Source organism: Stigmatopora nigra, chromosome 3 (genome assembly GCF_051989575.1).
Source record: "Stigmatopora nigra isolate UIUO_SnigA chromosome 3, RoL_Snig_1.1, whole genome shotgun sequence".
Classification (NCBI taxonomy): Eukaryota; Metazoa; Chordata; class Actinopteri; order Syngnathiformes; family Syngnathidae; genus Stigmatopora; species Stigmatopora nigra.
In genome coordinates this window covers 1,911,111-1,930,658 of record NC_135510.1, presented here as the reverse complement: position 1 = coordinate 1,930,658, position 19,548 = coordinate 1,911,111, and the positions used below count along the sequence as shown (strand labels likewise).

Genomic DNA, 19,548 nt, shown 5'->3' with positions numbered 1-19,548 from the left:
ATTACGGAGTTTCGTCTTTGTCCTCTCACAGTTTTGTGCATGTCTAATCTAATTTATGCACAAATTGGCTGTACCCTGAATTTAGTCATGTTTTTGAGCGGGTGCTTGTATGCGAGAAAATATGGTATTTCATAGCATCTTTAATGACAATGAACCAAAGGAAATCTTACATTGTGTTTTAAGTAGACTTCTATAGAATTTTCTTTATTAAATTACCCTCTTTGGTGTGTTGGGCCACGGTTCATCAGGAAATTTCTCTAATTTGTCTCTGGTTACAAGGCTGCATAATGTCCACGGCATGTTTCAACTTGTTCCGCAGATTTTCAATAGGGATCAGGACTTATCGGGAGTCACATCAAGGTGATTCAATGTTTTACGCTTGGCTGTTCTTGGGTGTTTTACCAATTATTCAAGATCCATGAACAGTATCTGAGCCAAACTTTTTGTCACTAGGCAGCACATTTCTCTCTAGAGGGAAATGTGATAGTTTTACAATTTCTTTTTACATTGCACAGCTTTAAGACAGATCATAACAGAACATGCCAACAGATGGCATACTTTTAAATGATCGAATAAAACATCTTTTCGAGAAGTTTTCACATTTGAATACAAGAATATAGAGTATGCAAGTCATGTGTCTGTAATTTGAATCCAGCAGGTGCAATCAAGACATGGGAAAGGGCGAGAATGACCGCCCCTAAACCCCCACAACCCCCTTCCCACACACACACACACACACACACACACACACACACACACACACACACACACACACACACACACACACACACACACACAAACATACACACGCAAGCACACACAAAGGACATGGAGTTCACTATCAACACTATTTTTAACTCAGCAAAACCTTTTCCCTCTCCCCTGGTGTCTTGTTTACGTTAGCCCTGCACATGGAAAAATTGACATCTGAAGCACAAGGACTTAAAGTTACTTCGTCCAGGGACATTTTCATCCTTTTATAGGACGAGGATCTTTACTGAAGAAATAATGTATGCTGCCAAAAATATTTAAACACCAGAACTGTGAACTGCAAAGCTTCTTTTCGCATTGTTTTAAGGAGTAAATTACACTTTTTAAACAACAGTGAAGATTGACTGGGGAAAAATGGAATTTTTTAAGCAACAGAAAGTTGAAGATTTCTATGAAATTGGGGAAGAGTTGGGAAGGTACAGTGAAATTTTTGGTTTAGATTGTTTTCTAAGTCACAATTAAAATGATAGCAAAATGAATAACAATTGTAACAGTGAGTATAATAGAGATTTGTTTTCTCTTCTATTTAGATACACAGTGTATTCAGAAAAAAGATTTTGAGAAGAAAAAAAACATTTAGCTTTTAGGGATGGAGGTTATAAAGAAAATATACTTGCTATATCACGGGCTGGACCAGGTAGAATTTGTCCCAATCAATGGAAATGAACCAACATGGTACTAGCACACCTAATTAATGTTGGCTTAAAAATATTGCTGACGGATGAAAACTTATTCATATACAAATTTTGTCAAGGTTTTACTACATATATCCCAATATTTGTCTTTTAAAACACCTTGAGTGACCTCACCATGTGGTTGCAGCATCATAGTCAGAGAAAATTTAGGCAGCAAATTGCTGAATGTAAATTTTCCCATATTGCAATCCTATTACATTAAAAGCCATCCTCTTTTGAGTTATACACACACACACACACACACATATTATATATATATATATATATATATATATATATATATATATATATATATATATATATATATATATATATATATATATATATATATATATATATATATATATATATATATATATATATATATATATATATATATATATATATATATATATATATATATATATATATATATATATATATATATATATATATATATATATATATATATATATATATATATATATATATATATATATATATATATATATATATATAATTAATTATTATTACTTCGCGAATTTTCATTTATCGCGGCCATGTCTGGTCTACATTAACCGTGATAATCGAGGGATTACTGTATACACACCTAATGCCACCTGTTATGAGTACTCTTCTTGTTGTGTCATTGATCAGTGTACTTTTGATGTGTAGGACAAATGTTAGGTAACAGTGTACACACTGTCAAATTATTTTTAAGTAGTTTTTATGCTGTCTGGCACATTACAGCATTTGTTTATGATGGTATCGAGTTGCATCTTGTGTTGTATGTTCATTGACTCGTGCACAAGATGTTGTTGGCCACTTCAGTCATATGATCTGTTCTTTAAATAATCAGCTTCCACCAGGGGAAACCTCACGAATAGACTTCATATGAGTTATAAAGTATGAGCCGGGATAATACAAAATACTATCCATTTAGTTTAGTCACTCGGATCATTCTTTTTTCTTCAAGAATTGTTTTCACGTACCGGGCATCCTCAAAACCATCAGATGCAATACATTTATGCTGCAAGGGCTCTTATTACCTCTTGTTTTTCAAAATGAATGATTGCTGAATTGATAATTACTTCCTTAACATTTCTGTTGTTTATATAGGAATGATTTGGAGTACAAATTTATAATGTGCCCAATATTTTGTGGTGGCATTCACGAAATATTGACTATCGTCATGACAAATGGAAAAAGGAGAACAGTGATGATGTGTCACAGGTGTTTGTTTGAAATTAATTTAGTCTTCCCTCAATTATCGCAAATTCACTTCTTTGCGATTTTTTTCTGCTATACATTTATTTTATTTTATTTAAAGTTGATAAAGATGTGAAAATCCATGATGAAACTCATTAGTGGAAGCCACTCTTGCTACTAGGACTGAAGAAGAAAAAAATAAAGGCAGTTATAGTAGGGGTGACCCCACTTTTCGATTTTTGTTGTCACGGCCACGTCTGGTCTACATTAACCGCAATATTCGAGAAATTTGGTTTTATTTCCTCATTACATCTTCTACATAGAAATATACCAGTCCAACATGTAATTCGGAATGTTTTGGATGAGGCAACTGTTTGACGTTTCAGCTTGCTTTTTAAAGCAGTGCTATATTTAGAAGCATACTATCAGTGTCAATGCTGACAGACTTGCATTTCTTATTCAAACTACTCAACACAATAAATACAGAAACTTAAGTACACACTGATTACAAACAATCCCTTATTAATATTTTACGTTTTTTCAGTGCATCAATCTAATTGATGAATTTGAATGAGAGAAACACCTTGAACTCAAAGGTATTTACAGACAATTATAATCACTTTTCAACTTGGTTCGATAAGCCACCTGAAGGTCCAGTGGTTCTTCCCCCAGACCTTGGTTAGATAAACCACCTGATGGTCCAGTGGTCCTTCCCCCTGACGTTGGTGCAGTCTGGTTTCGATCCACACTCGGGGGAAGTGTGAATGTGAGCGTTAGTGGTCCTCTGTCTCTCTGTTTGCCCTACGACTGACTGGCGATGAGTCTAGGGTGTAATCTGCCTTCTGCCCTTGTCACATTTTGATGGGGTTTTGGGTGGACGTGTGTGTTTTTCCTTGATTTTCCGGGTGACTTTATATTTTATACTCCATGGTTTAATGTTTTACAACTTTACTTTCTAGACTGTACTTCAAGACTCAAGTTGTGCGAGAGGTAGTCTTTGAGCTATTAGTTTAAAAAATCTGGACATTACATTTTTGACCCATTCAGCCATGCCTCCGCTGTTTTACACAAAGGATCAGCTGGTAGCGCTACGCAACACCTGGATGCCCCTTGACCTGGACCTCCCTGCGGAGTTAAAAAGGAAGAGAACAACAACAACAACAACAACAACAACAACAACAACAACAACAGCGACAATATTGGAAAATCTGAATTATGTGATCCATGCTCCCTTGGCTTCTACTCTCCCCACCTTCACTCGGTATGTGAAGTGTCACACCAGGGAACAAAAAACTCTGGACCTGCTGTATGCCAACACAAAGGAGGCATACTGCTCAGTCCCCTTGGGCTCACTCGGCCGCTCAGACCACAACCTGGTCTATCTGATCCCCACCTACATCCCTATGGTGAGGAAAATAAAACCACGAGGATCATACAAAGATGGACCGAGGAGACCAGCATGCTGCTGAGGGACTGTTTTGAGACCACTGACTGGGAGGTGCTGTGCAATTTACAAGGGAAAGACATTGACAGCTTGACCCACTGCATCACAGATTATATTAACTTCTGTGTTGAGAACATTGTACCCTCCAAGAAGGTCCGTTGTTTCTCCAACAGTAAGCTGGGGGTCACCAGAGATCCAAGGGCCGTCCTGAACAAGAAGAAGAAGGCTTTTAGATCTGGGGAGAAAGAGAGTCACAAAATGGTCTAGAAGGAGCTGAAGAGAGAGATAAGGAAGGGAAATACCATCTACAGGAGGAAGCTAGAGAACCAACTCCAGATAGACCACACCAAAGAGGTCTGGAAGAACTTGAGGACCATTTCGGGCCATTGGAGACAGGGAGTGATCCAATGAACTGAATCAGTTCTTTTACAGATTCAGTTCTACACCCACTGCCCTCACCGCCCAGACCAGAAGCAACTCCCCCCTCTTTCTCCTCCTCCTCTTCTTCCCCCTCTTCCACCGATCTCTGCATTACTGTCGATCAGGTGATAAAACAGCTAAAGAAGATCGAGGCAAGGAAGGCTTCCGGGACAGACGGAAGTGGTACCGACCTCTCATCTTTTCACGGGCTGGCGCGGACGCCCCCCGGACGTCGTTAAAGGCTCCTACCCGCCCTCCCTGCCTGCTTCTCGCTTCTCATGGACATTTGGCATTGGGACGTCTAAGATCCGTCCCTTAGAGGGAAGGTACTGTCAGGAGCGGCTCGTTTGCCCCTCCTGGCTTGACATCATCTCATAGCACCTGAAGACAATCCTTGATTACGTCCTGATGTGTGTATTTAAGTGCGACGGAAGTGGTAGTCAATGTCGGATCGACTGTGCATTTTCATGACGTAACTTAATGCGCGATACACCGTGTATAGCATACATTGCTACAAGGTATTATTCCTCATGCTTCGGTTCTGTTGCGTTTGGGATATTCAAGCCCTTGTTGTTTTGTAAACCTTGTTTTGAGTCATTAAAACTTTAATCATGAGAACAGACCATCCAGTTCATTCCTCTCCCCGCGAATGGATCCAACTTCCCCTGGTCGCCTCACAATTACGCGCACGACCGTAACACCCCACAGTGTGGAAAACTCTGTGTGGTCCCAGTTCCAAAGTCTGCAAACCCCAGGGTGCCAAACCACCTCAGGCCGGTAGCATTAACCTCTCACCTAATGAAGACATTGGAGAGAATCATCCTCAATCACCTCAGCCCCCTGATGAATGCAGAGCTGGACCCTCTGCAGTTTGCCTATGGACCAGGTATTGGTGTGGAAGATGCTACCACCTACCTGATGCACAAGTCTCTTTCACACCTGGAGGACACGGGAAACACGGTGAGAAAGATTTTTTTTGACCTCTCTAGCATGTTCAACACCATTCAGCTGGTCCTACTGAGAGGGAAACTGGAAGAGGCTGGAGTAAGGAACCACCTTGGCGCATGGATAATAAACTTCCACACTGACAGACCACAATACGTGAGACTCCAGGGTTGTATGTCTGATGTGGTAGCTTGCAACACAGGGGCCCTACATGGCACAGTGCTCTTTCCACTCCTCTTCTCCCTCTACACATCAGACTTCAAACATAATGCAGACACCTGCCACCTCCAGAAGTTCTCTGACGACACCACTATTGTTGAACGAGTGATGGACGGGAACGACCTGGAGTACGGGGGAGTCATCACAGCCTTTTTTGACTGGTGTAGGCGAAATTACCAAGTTGATTGGGTTTGTATTTAAATGCCTGTGTCTGACTTGTCTGGTGTGGGCCTTCACATAAGTCAGGTTTTTGCCTCTTTGTCGGTGTGCGTCTCCTCCCAGTTTTGACCCTGTTATTTCTATATGATTATTTTGTCATCAAAATGCTGTGTTGTGCACCAGCACTTTCTTCGCCTTTTTTCCTGCCTCTCGCATCCTGGATTCTGTCTCACTACGCACCTGAAGCACATCATGGCACGCCAAGTCAGCTGGGACAGTCTCCAGCAACCCCGCAACCTTTACAAGGATGCGCAGTACGGAAGATGAATGACTGAATGAATTTTGTAGATATGGGCAATGTCCTTGCTTTGTATTAATCTAAAATACTTTATTCTCCGAGTTGAAGCTAGTCCGTACAACTCCTGAAAAAAAAACAAAGAAACAAAAAACCTTCCATTTATGGTAAAATACTGGCAACTGTTGTTGCCTGAGTGTTACCATATAAAAAGGAGAAACTGTCTAAACAAAACAAAAATACCTGCATTGTGGACTTTGAATGTTCTTACCATACCTGTGTGGGTTTCCTCCGGGTACTCCGGTTTCTTTCCACATTATCAAGACATATATGGTAAGCTGGTTGGACACTCTAAATTACCCTTAAGTATGAGTGTGAACAGGAATGGTTGACCGTCTTCCCCGCCTTGTGCCTAAAAGTCACCTGAGGTAGGCTATAGCACCCTCGCGACCCTTATGAGGATAAAGCGGTTCAGAAAATGAAATCAATGAATGTTTCAGCAAATGTCTTAAAATGCTGTGTCAAAATGGTGACCAGGGTTAGAACTCACGGCATGGAAGCCAAGCATGTTTGACGACTGAGCCAACAGCATAAATTATTTTCAGACCATAATTTATTAATGATCACATATGTACAATTGAATTGAAATGAATGCTTTTTCTTTTCATTATACAAGTATAATGAGATAACAGTTGTTCAGTTTTGAGATGAGTCATGGCATGTAGAAAAACATGTATGAAAATAATATCATCTTTTTTTGTGTTTTAGTGGACAATTTGCCATCGTGAAGCAATGCACTGAGAAAAATACAGGAAACAAATTTGCTGCTAAATTCATAAAGAAGCGTCAAAGTATTGCCAGCTCTCGAGGTGTTCGGCTAGAGGAGATACAGCGTGAAGTGCAGATTCTACAGGAGATTCAGCACCAAAATATTGTCACGCTACATGATGTCTATGAGAACCGCACTGATGTGGTACTCATCCTGGAGTTGTGAGTGCCTAATGTGTGCCCACTGTTGTTCTACTTTCTCATCATGATGTCTTACAGTGTACAGTGATATCTTGACACAGTGCCCCGAAATACGAGCGATTTGAGATATGAGCTAAATTCTGAGCAAATATGTTTACCTTGAGATACGAGATTAAAATCACAGGGTTTATTTTAGAAGTTTTACAGATCACTTCGATGCTTACAAATCAATTAATCATTTTAGTTCCATTAGTTCCGTATATTCATGACAGACAAAAGAATGTTTCATAAAGAGAGGTAATATACTTACTTGTATGTTAACTATATGTGATATAAGAAAGTTGAGCTACATACCCTAAAAATGTTTCCTGGTGGATAATCTGCTAGTGAAGAATAATCACATTCCATGGACCATTAATCCCCCAGATTTTGTTTTCCTAAATTCAATTTACATTTACCTAAATGCTAAATGTCTATATACCAGGGTCTCTGGGGGTGAATTGTTCGACTTCTTGGCCAAGAAAGAATCTCTAAGTGAAGATGAGGCAACCCAATTCATCAAGCAAATCCTTGAGGGAGTATACTACCTCCACTCCAGAAAAATTGCCCACTTTGATCTTAAGGTATATGCACTTTGTAGCCACTCAATAGTATTTAATTAATGTTTTGAGGCTATACTTTTATTCATTCATTCATTTTCCATACTGCCCATCCTCGAAAGGGTTGTGGGGGTTGCTGGAGCCTAACCCAGCTCTCTTTGGGTGAAAGGCAGACTACACCCGAGACTGGTCGCCACTCAGTCGTAGGGCACACAGAGAGACAAACGACCATCCACACCCACGATCATACCACCACCAGCGGGAATTGAGCCCACGCCTGCCTGCACTGAAGTCAGGCGAGTGAACCTCTAAAACATGAGATGGCTACAATGCTTTTAGGAAGCAGAAATTACCAGTAGGTTAAAATGCTTTGCGGATAAATAAAAAAAAGTTAAAATGTAAAAATAGCTGGCCTGCAATTGGCTGGCTTCCGGTTCAGGGTGTCCGCCGCCTTGTGCCCTTAGTTAGCTGGGGTAGGCTCCAGCACCCTCCACGACTATTTTGAGGAAAAGCAGTTCAGAAAATGAATGAAATAAAAATGTCCACAAGAGTAAATGAACATTTGACAGCAGAATAAAATATAATGGGCCTAATTTTCATAGACACCACCAACACACTTCTGTGAAAACCCCCAAAACACATGGCTTATTAAATTTGGATGATTTCTCAGTAGGGCGGCCTGGTCGAGCGAGTGATTAGCGCGTTGGCCTCACAGCTCTGGGGTCCCGGGTTGAAATCCAGTTCATGTCCATCTGTGTGGATTTCCTCAGGGTACTCTAGTTTCCTCCCACATTCCAAAAACGTGGAGTCAGTGGGGATAGGCTCCAGCACCCCCCTCGACCCTAATGAGGATAAAGTGGTTCAGAACATGAGATCAAATGAGATTTTTCAGTACATTTTCATTATTTTCCTTTATAAATAATGGGGTGTATGAATAAGCGATTTCATACAATATATAATATCCCAGACAAACACACTAATAATTGGGGAATGAAATTGGTTTATAGGAGTTACAGAAACTGTGCTATAAATATTTAAACAAAAGATAGTTAGATAACTTTATTCATCCCGTATTCGGGAAATTTCACTGTCACAGTAACTAGAGGGTGAGAATACAAAAACAGGAAAATACATTTTAGACATAAATAAATAGTTAGTAAATAAGTAAATATATTATATAAATAAATATGAATACAAATATATATAACAGTACATTTCTTTATTTAAATGCTAGGCTTCAGCACACCGAGCGACCCTAATGAGGATAAAGTGGTTCAGAAAATGATTGAATGAATGATAAAGTCTTGCCACGGCAAAGAAGCCATACTCACTGGATCTGAAGATGTCTTCAAGTATCGCCTTAAATCCCACAGACATGCCTTTTCAATTCAAGAAATTAGCAATTCCAGTAAAGCACCTCCTGAGTTGATGGTGGGACTTGCAGCCAAGATTTATAATTCCTACATAGATAACACCCGTGCATACCACACTTCTGCAGTGTGGCATATTGTGTGAAGCAAAACAGTTTTCTAATTCTTGAGCCAATTGCAGAGCTTGTTTTAAACACTTTTTAACATGACATGAAATATTTTTTTCTACAGCCTGAAAACATTATGCTGCTTGATAAGAATATACCAATGCCAAGGATTAAGCTAATTGATTTTGGTCTTGCTCACAAAATTGAAGCTGGAGTGGAATTCAAAAACATCTTTGGAACCCCTGAGTTTGTTGGTAAGACTGTTGCTCTGTGCAGTTGTTTTCTGTTCATCTATTTCAACAGAGAGGGCTTTCAGCCTTCTCCATCAAAATTATATGAATGTCTATCATTGTCGATGGGTTAACTAACGTTTTTTTTTAAAGCACCCGAGATTGTCAATTATGAGCCATTGGGTTTGGAAGCAGATATGTGGAGCATTGGTGTCATAACCTACATCCTGCAAGTGAACCGTGGATAAGCAGTATAACACACCATGCCAATTGTTTGCCTCAGATGAAAAGACCTGAATGTCTCCATATTGTCTTCTAGATTAAGTGGTGCTTCTCCTTTCCTTGGTGAGACTAAACAGGACACACTGAAGAACATCTCGGCCATCAATTATGAGTTTGATGAAGAGTTCTTTTGCAACACCAGTGAACTGGCCAAAACGTTCATCAGTCTTTTGCTGAAGAAGGACAAAAGGTAAGGCTTTTGTTGATTGATGATCTAGACTGGAACTTTGTATATAGCAAAGATTTCAAGAGAAAGTGATATTCAGAATTTCTCCATTGCAGGAAAAGACTAACAATTAAAGATGCTCTTAATCACCCTTGGATCAAGGTATGGTGACAATTGTTGATATATTGACTTAGTATTTAAAGAAAAAAAACATATGAGTGTCATACTAAACATGAACTCTCTGCTGTTTCACCCTTGAAGTCTAATGAGCACAAGGAGGAAAATAAAGGCCAAGAGCTGCAAAAACGAGAGAGGCGCCAGCTCAAGACTAAACGTCTGAGGGAGTACACAATAAAGTCCCACTCAAGCATGCCACCCAATAACACCTATGTTAACTTTGAACGCTTTGCCCAAGTGGTGGAAGACATTGGTCAAATTGGGCAGTCGTTCCTGAGCTTGACAGCATCCCATGATTCTTTGCAAGAAGATATTGATGCCACAGTCTCTATATACAATGAGAAAGAGGCCTGGTACAAAGAGGAGAGTGAAGGATTGCGCCACGAGCTCTCCCAAATCCGTTACGAGTTCCGAAAGGTGGAGTCCATGAAGAGAAGCCTCCAGGATGAAATGCAGACTTTTAGCTCCAGTCTCAGTGCGATTAGCAGCCGCTACCAGGAACGGCAGAATCAATATGATGCACTCAACCAAGAACTCAGCAAAGAGTTGCAATGGGTGCAGGAAGTAATGGGTTCATTAACCACCGAAGGCAGGAGTTACCCCAACGGCAACTTTTCCACTGCCTTCAACAACGAGGTCAACGAAGCTCTGAAAGAAATAATGAACCACTCTTGTGGAGGAGAGCTGTTGTCTGGGATCAACCTAGACTTAAACGAAGCTGGGCAACAAAGATAGATCAATTTTTTCGAGTTCAATTATTTTTTAAAGCACGTATATTAAACATGCAAACTACGTAAGATCGTTGACCCTGGGAAAAAGAAATGAATGAATTTCCATTAAATTTTGCAATATACACGGTTTAGTGTGTAATAAAGAAGATAATGTTTAGTAATGTTTATTTACTTTTGAAGTATGGGCGTGAATGTGCGAATACTGGGTAATGCACATGTATATAACATGGTACTCGGGCGTCAAATCCCGTTTCGGCGCAACGTCCCTTTGGTTGGCTATCTGTTCGACTAACTATCCGTTCGGCTAACAATCCGTTCGGCCAAATTCTCACTCGGCGAACTGTCCTTCGGCCAGACGTCCGTCGGTGACACGTCTTTCGGCGATTCTTCCAGTCACGATATAACATTCATTACGCTACCACCATTATGTAAATATAATATACATCTCTTTTTCTGTCCATCCTTAAAAACAACCTCACAACCCACACTGCAGTGTAATCCAAGACTGTGGCGTTGTCGAATGGATACTAAAAGCTGGGTATACTGTCTCTTTAAATGCAGGTCATTCATTGGACCTGAATATTTTAACTTTATAAAATGAACAACTGAAGTTTGATCAAACTTATTTTGTTAACTCAGATAAAAATGTTTAAGTCATAATGTTGAAATTTGATTCAGCTTGTGTATTGTCTGTGGAGATTTTAATTGCGCAATCAATTGACTGTAAACTACATCCAGAAAATGTTAAAACCATGTTTACAATACTTGGTTCTGTAATTTCACACTCAATGAGTGATCAGACATCCAAAAGGCTCAACAATTTCTAAACAACCAATTAAAAATAATTACTTCTTTTCAATTTCAGTCATATTGTTACCAACATTACATTTGGAATCATGACTGTTTATTAATGTAAATTAAAAAAAAATTCTCTGCTCTATGCTATCAATTCAAAAGTCATCATCACTCTTATCCAGCAGATGGCTTCTCATGCCTCTCTTGGAATTGCAGGACGCTCTTGCATCTGTTGCCGCAAAAAGGGGATCCACTTCCAGGCCCTCATCTTCATCGTCTTCATCTCTTTCACTCTCATCCGACTGAAAAAGTGGAATTACACATCAGCTAATCTATACCTTTCTTTCCTTATGCAAATCACGGAAAAGAATGACAAACTTCGGCGATGTTCAAATTTGTATAAACTTACCTCATCAGTCTCGCCACCCATGTTTACAGCAGTGGTTCCTATTTTTAAAAAAAATAGCATAAATGAAATCAATGAATTGGCTCTGGGTTATAGGCTTAAGGAAACTTACTGCCTTTACCTTGATAATAAAAAAAAAACCTGCCATTTTTCAAATGATAGTGGTACCTCTACATACGATCCTTATTCGTTCCGGCACTGAGCTCGTATGTAGAGCTTCTCATAACTCGAGCGAACGTTTCCCATTGAAATGAACTAAAAACAAATTAATTTGTTCCGGGACTGAGCTCGTATGTAGAGCTTCTCGTATCTCGAGCGAACGTATCCCATTGAAATGAACTAAAAACTAATTAATTCATTGCAACCCTCTGAAAAAACACCAAAAACAGGATATTGTGTCAGGAGCGGCTCATTTTCCCCTCCTGGCTTACGCCCCCGGACGACTCTATAATTCATGTGTCACCGTGAATGGGTTCAACTTCCCCCGTAACATACTGGATTGGAAAAACACTTATTTGTTCTAATTTGCCACATATTGACAAAGTAACAAATTATGAGGGGTTTAATAGTCTAAAATGTGTTTAATAGAACTATAAAATTAGACGCGGCGGATACAGACGGACATACACATACATAGAAGCAGGGGGGCAAGGGGATGGGGTTTATGGGGGGGGACTTTGTCCACGGCAACGCACTCGTAACCGAACAAACAAATAAAAATTAGCAGACACACTCAGACATACGTTTAATGTAACTTTACACAAAACTGAATTCTAATTTTGTTTTAATCTTTTTTACTTTTGTTCTACGGGTTGACTCCACCCGGACTTTCAGCCGGAGTCTTCAAAACGAACGCATCAAGAGTTGTTTGTTTTTGCCTTCCCTTCAAAATATTTTGAAAATGACGCGCAGAAATGTCATCACAATTTCATAATGCGCGACCACTTTCCAGCTTGTCAGGGTGCCTCTTTTCTACAAACTCCAAAAACTCTCTCCACTTCGCTAGCATGTCTTTGATATCCTTTTTTAGCCAGGATAGGTTTATACGGTACTCAACGATTCGGCGAAAGACGTTTGGCCGACGGACCGTTTGGTGAACGGACGTTTTGGCGAACGGATGGAACGGTTCGCCGGACGGACGGTTTGCCGGACGGTTCGCCAGACGGACGGTTCGCCAAAATGGGAGAGTGCACGAATCCCATTTTGGCGAAACGTCCGTTCGGCGAAACGTCCATTCGGCAAACTGTCCGTCGGCCAAACGTCCGTCGGCCAAACGTCCGTCGGCCAAACGTCTTTTGGCGAATCGTCCTGTCACGGGTTTATACCCCTGGTTGTGTCTTCTCCTCTGTCATGGTAAATGTCCGCCTGGGCATTTTCTTCCCAAAAAGACCAGGTTCGTCGCAGTTGAACACTTGTTGCGAGATGTAACTTTCCTGGATGATAATCAAGTCAATTGTGTTGATAAATTCCACTGCGGCTTCCGAATTGGAACTTGCTGCTTCCCCGTGTCTTATAACCGAGTGTATTCCAGATCTTTTTTTTAGAACCAGCCATGACCAAGGCTCCCCCTTTTCAGATCCTTTCTTAGTTATTAAATCCATGTAAATTCCGCTGGCTTTTTCCACAGAGTTTTTGAATTCTTTTTCTTCTGTTTTTCAAATTAATTTATTTTCTGGGGTTATCTTTTGAATAAATTCTTCTTATTTGTTTTTCAAATTAATGTTTGGGGTTATTTTTTAATTAATTATTTTTGAAAACTCCGTTTTTTAAATATAATTTATTTTTGATTTTTTAAATTTTTTTATATATTTTTTCTTCTTCCTTCTTTTTTCTTCCGGCCGGCCACCCAGGAAAAAGAATATTAGTTATCGAGATACTTGGAAGTGGCGTGCAGTTTGCATTCCACAAATTTTATACAGGAGGACAATCAATCAAGGTTTAAATTAATTTAAATCATGGAGTTTTCAAAAGTAATTAATTTAAAAACAACCCAAAATAAATTAATTAGAAAAACAAAGAAAAAATGATAATTCAAAAAAACAAGTCCAGAAAATACATTAATTTGAAAAATTGAGTTTAAAAAAAAAATTAATAATTAAAAAAACAACCCCAAGGTATCAAAATGTCAAACTAAATTAGAATTAAGTTTAGTGTTAGGCTCAATTAAACCTATTTTTGAGTGTGTCCTCATTGTAATCCAAGTTCATTTAAATTATTATATTATTATTTAATTATTTTACGAACACGTAGCCATGCAAAAAGCCCCCCTCTCTGTCCATTTCTCTCTCCCCCTTTGAAATCCGTATAATTTTAGTACTCTTTAACACATTTTAGTAATATTAAACCACTACTTATGTGTTATTTTTTTGGTGTTTTTTCAGAGGGTTGGAACAAATTCATTTGTTTTTAGTTAATTTCTATGCGAAACGTTCATTTGAGTTACGAGTAAATCGACATACGAGCTCAGTCCCGGAACAAATTAAGCTTCTATCTCGAGGTACCACTGTATATGCCATGTCTGGCTTATATTTATAATTAGATGATTTAAAATGTGTCAGAGTACAAAAATTGGTTACTAATTTACCTGCCACAATGTTGTTTAGAGGGAGCCTTGGATTTGAAGTTTGACACTCATCAACATCTCCATTCAGGGTTTTATCTTCAAATGATTCATTGTCATTAACTGCAATAGACACAAAAACATGATTGATAAATTGAGATTACAAGTTCTAAAGTAGGATTCCTTTGTGTGTTTGTCTCACGTGAACTCCGTGAATCGCCAAAATTCTCATTTAGTTGCTGCATCATTCTCTTTCGATTGTTTTCCTCCTGCAGGTTTGAATACCAAGTGAGCAGAGATTTTTTTGTTTCGATTTAAAGGGAAATAGTCTTTTTGGTAACATGCTAATCAATAATTAAACCTAGACTAGCTTTTCTTCCCTTAAGCACATAAAATAATGTAACCAACAATTAAAATCATTTCAAAAAATTATGAATAAATGTGAAAAATATGTATGGGTAGATAAGAGCCCCAGTGTGAAAATAAGTCATGAGATCAAGACAGTAAGCTGACAGCTGATCCATGAGAATATAACTCAGTGGTCCCCAACCTATTCCAGAAAGTGAGTGAGTGCGGATTTTCGTTCCAAACTGTAAGAGGAAACATTTCCACCAATCTGGTATCCCAGAAGTGCAATCAGAGGATTGCAATCAGGTGCTTCTATTTTCAGCAGAAACCTCAATGGTTAAACCAGGGGTGGGCAAAGTTTTCGGCCCGGGGGCCACATTGACTTTACAGTTACATTTACATTGACCGTTAACAGTACATGTGAAACATATAAAGAAAAAAAGGACTAAAGTATTAACATACTCCTCATTAAAGTAAAAAGTATAACGTACAAAGTAAAGTAAAAAGGAATGTATTAAGAAATATTAAAATGTAATTTAAAAAAAGATAGAGGGGCTGTAAAACCCGAAAAACAAATAAGAGTGGACAGAGCTACTGGCTTCTGCGTGACGGCGCCATCTTGGGCAAAAACAAAAAACAAAACAAAAAAACATTATTTGGACAACGTCGACGGGCCGGAATAAAAGGCCTAGCGGGCTTTAGTTTGCCCATGTCTGGGTTAAACTGTGTTGAATCAGTTGGAACAAACACCTGCACCCAAAGCAGCCATTGGAGGATCGGTTTGGAGACCTCTGATATAACTGATGGACATAACGTTCTCAGATATTGTGCCCAGTCAGCCAGACGCGCTCAACTCCCAGCTGACATTGACAGAAGATAATCAGCGTTGAGTCTGACGGTCACATCATTATTAATACTGTATACTTTGTACAGATGAAATAAAAATGTAACCAAAAACAAAATTCACTTTTATATTCATTTACCTCAAACATCTTCTCTTGTTTGGTTTGTTTTTCTTGCTGCCACTCAAGGAAATAGAGGTTTGCAAAGTTTTCCACTTGCAACTTATATTGTTCCTCCAGCTTTTCCTCAATCTTCTCATATTCATCCATAAACAATGGCCTGAGATGGGAATATAAAATATAATAAAAAATTGGGATATCATGACACTATTCCACTAAAACGGTAGTTTTTTAATCCACAAATTGTGATCAAATTTTTCTATGACTCGCAAAAACCTCACTAATTTTTTTAAGTGTAACAAAGAAATACCTGACACTTTGCAGCGTTTGGAGTCTTCTCTGATTCATTTCCAACTGCAATTGTTTCTTTTTCTTCTTCGCATCCAGACTGGCAACATCAGAAACAACATTCTTCATCATAACTTTAGTCTTCTCCACACTTTCCTTCATATGCGAAAAAGAGTCAGTACTACACAAAATGAAAGGAATGATTTTCATATGAAAACCGTTTTTTAAGCGATACAGACCAAGACTTCCTTGATGGCATGTCTCAAAGCTTTTTCTGTCTCACTGATTTCCAGAGGTCTTGCTATGGCAGCAGTTCTCAATTTCTTAAGACAAAAAACGTATACTTATGTTGCACTGGGAATTCAAGACATTTGGTCAGCAAATATTCTCACCCTGAGGTCCACCTCCTTTCCTAACAAATCATAAAGAGATGCTCCCTTTGACGTGGCCTCCGACGCCAGCTGCCGAGCCGCTTTCAAATCTGAAATCTTTAATACAGTGAAAAATAAGATAGCGTCATTAATTAAACATTCTAGTGACAGTGAGAATATATTCAATCTCCAATGAATGTTTGTCTCCATATTTAAAGACCTGATGGCCACTCATACCCCCTTTAAACCACAAATCTTCTCACTCTAGAGCCCAGCTCAAACTTGAACTTGGTGTTGTCCTCTTCCATTCTGTCACCTAGGGTCATCTGCTTTGTCTTCATTGCATTGTACAGCACCGAAGTGATCTTTAACATCTCTTTAACGGCATAACCATCAGCCTGGTAAAGACGCTTGGTGTTCATTTTGATTTGAGCTTTAGCAGCCTGTCAGATGAAAAGATGCACATTCTTTGGATATAGAGAATGGCTTGATAGGTTTGCCTTAAAATGAAGTTGTTACCATGAACTGAGCCACAGTCTTGATAAGAAATATTCTGTCTGATTCTGTATTCATGTCAATTGGAATTTCCATCTGTGGTTCATAACTGTGCAGAAAAGATAGGAAGTATTTTGTTTCATTTGATAACACACATAATAATGTCATTATCTGAATACCAAAAAAAAATAGTAAAGTAGATTTCACTTTGACACAACCACACCATTATTATGTAATATGTATCTAATATAAGTATGTATACTTTCAACATACCATTTGACCAGCCATATTAGGATTTCTGCCACCAGTGTAAAGTTGGGTGTTCTGAAGTTTTCCACAGATATCAGTCGAGGAAAGCCCAACGCTCTCATCATTTCTGTGAAATCTATCAAAGGAGAAACTATTACAGCAGGAAAAAATAAATAAAATAAACACCTTAGTGGTGGGCGGCCTGGCAACTGAGTGGGCAGCGCGTCACGCCTCACGGTGGGGTATCCTGGGTTCAAATACAGGTCAATCCACCAGTGTTTAGTTTGCATGTTCTCTTGAGCCTGCATGGGTTTTGTCTGGGTGCTCTGATTTCCACCCACATTCCAAAGACACGCATTGTAGGCTGCTTGGACACTGAGTGCGAGTATGAAAGGTTTTTTGTCTTGCGATTGGATTGCCACCAATTCAAGGTGTCTCCCGAATCTGGCCCGAAGTCAGCTGGGATAGGCTCCAGCACCCCCCCCCCCCCCCCCCCGCGACCCTAGTGAGGATAATGCGCTTCAGAAAATGAGATGAGACCTTAGTGGTGTACTTACTTTGTAGGTCCCTGAAAGACATCCTTCGAGCTGCGTGGTCATTAACAAGAAGCTTTAGTTTATGTACACATTCAATTTCTAAGACGCTATTCACCCTAAATTTGACTTTGTAAATCAAGGTGTTTTCTGTTAAATTGCTCAGAAAACGCTACCTAAATATACATAAACTTAATTTGAGAGCGGAGGTCGACTTGCGTTGCATTACCGTTTCATGAATAAAGGGAGACAAATACGCGTCCCGCTATACGTCACCATTGATATGTAGTCGGTTGTCATCGATCTAAACAGTAAAACGAACAAGCAAATGCACTTCAATTCGACATTAAATTTGCTTTTATATTTTTGTTAATTGTTTCAAAGTGATGTTTTAGGTGGGTAGAAACGTCAGTGATACGTATTTATATTATACTTAATTGCGCGATCAGTGATGACATCTCCGACTACAAAAATAACGATTTTCAATTTATGATTAGGACCCGAAATTTAACCAATTCCGTGCGAGTCAACCTTCTGCTGTGTGGACGTCTTTGCGTGTCCCTTGCAACTTTCAGATAATGCCACTAGAGGTCATTAAAACAACAATTACGCCCAGGATTTAGAAAATTGAACTTGGGTATAAATGTGAAATTACTTAATAAAGATCCAAATGATGAATGTGAAATTACTTAGTAAAAATCCAAATTATATTAAGTAAAAAAAATGTTAATAAATATAACCTTCCCAGCATACAATTAAAACTATTAAACATTTGCAATCAAGTAATACTAAGAGACATATTCAATATTCTTTTTTCTTCTGAAAATGCAGAGCACAAAACAGCAATTAGAAAAACTAGACATCAAGTTTAACACATCATCCCAAGAATTATATATATATATATATATATATATATATATATATATATATATATATATATATATATATATATATATATATATATATATATATATATATATATATATATATATATATATATATATATATATATATATATATATATATATATATATATATATATATATATATATATATATATATATATATATATATATATATATATATATATATATATATATATATATATATATATATATATATATATATATATATATATATATATATATATATATATATATATATATATATATATATATATATATATATATATATATATATATATATATATATGTATATGTATATGTATATGTATATATATATATATATATATATATATATATATATATATATATATATATATATATATATATATATATATATATATATATATATATATATATATACATATACATATACATATACATATACATATATATATATATATATATATATATATATATATATATATATATATATATATATATATATATATATATATATATATATATATATATATATATATATATATATATATATATATATATATATATATATATATATATATATATATATATATATATATATATATATATATATATATATATATATATATATATATATATATATATATATATATACATATATATATATATATATATATATATATATATATATATATATAAAGAGAGAGAGAGAGAGAGAGAGAGGAGAGAGAGAGAGAGAGAGAGAGAGAGAGAGAGGAACAATAGGCCATAAACTTACATTAGTTAGTGGCATCCTATCACCTGAATGGAGCAGAAGTGGGGGGAAAGCGTTAAAGAACTCTCTGAAACATAGATTGGGCAGGATCAGA

The 19,548-nt window shown here is 37.6% G+C and overlaps 2 protein-coding genes across 2 annotated transcripts; one reads left to right on the top strand and one right to left on the bottom strand.

Annotated features, from left to right (window-relative positions):
• Positions 1–885: 885 nt before the first annotated feature.
• Positions 886–10,998, top strand: LOC144194279 (death-associated protein kinase 3-like). Its single transcript, XM_077713214.1, has 8 exons — positions 886–1,187; positions 6,905–7,126; positions 7,590–7,728; positions 9,306–9,435; positions 9,565–9,640; positions 9,731–9,883; positions 9,976–10,021; positions 10,121–10,998. The coding sequence occupies exons 1-8, from the start codon at positions 1,126–1,128 to the stop codon at positions 10,769–10,771; spliced, it is 1,479 nt and encodes a 492-aa protein (XP_077569340.1). The 5' UTR covers positions 886–1,125; the 3' UTR covers positions 10,772–10,998.
• A 614-nt stretch (positions 10,999–11,612) lies between these two features.
• On the bottom strand, positions 11,613–18,138 carry LOC144194363 (clusterin-associated protein 1-like). Its single transcript, XM_077713397.1, has 12 exons — positions 17,799–18,138; positions 17,266–17,377; positions 17,017–17,101; positions 16,761–16,940; positions 16,519–16,614; positions 16,366–16,449; positions 16,149–16,282; positions 15,860–15,998; positions 14,731–14,797; positions 14,553–14,651; positions 11,972–12,009; positions 11,613–11,864 (listed from the first exon to the last, which is right to left on the bottom strand). Exons 1-12 carry the CDS (start codon positions 17,818–17,820, stop codon positions 11,718–11,720), a joined length of 1,203 nt encoding a protein of 400 aa, XP_077569523.1. The 5' UTR covers positions 17,821–18,138; the 3' UTR covers positions 11,613–11,717.
• Positions 18,139–19,548: the final 1,410 nt, after the last annotated feature.

Coding starts and splice junctions, on each gene's coding strand:
- LOC144194279 (XM_077713214.1), top strand. CDS start 1,126: ATGGAATTTTTTAAGCAACAGAAAGTTGAAGATTTCTATGAAATTGGG. Junction 7,127..7,589: donor GTGGTACTCATCCTGGAGTT/GTGAGTGCCTAA, acceptor TCTATATACCAG/GGTCTCTGGGGGTGAATTGT. Junction 7,729..9,305: donor TTGCCCACTTTGATCTTAAG/GTATATGCACTT, acceptor TTTTTTCTACAG/CCTGAAAACATTATGCTGCT.
- LOC144194363 (XM_077713397.1), bottom strand. CDS start 17,820: ATGTCTTTCAGGGACCTACAAA. Junction 17,378..17,798: donor GTCTTTCAGGGACCTACAAA/GTAAGTACACCA, acceptor CTCCTTTGATAG/ATTTCACAGAAATGATGAGA. Junction 12,010..14,552: donor TCTAAACAACATTGTGGCAG/GTAAATTAGTAA, acceptor TTTTAAAAATAG/GAACCACTGCTGTAAACATG.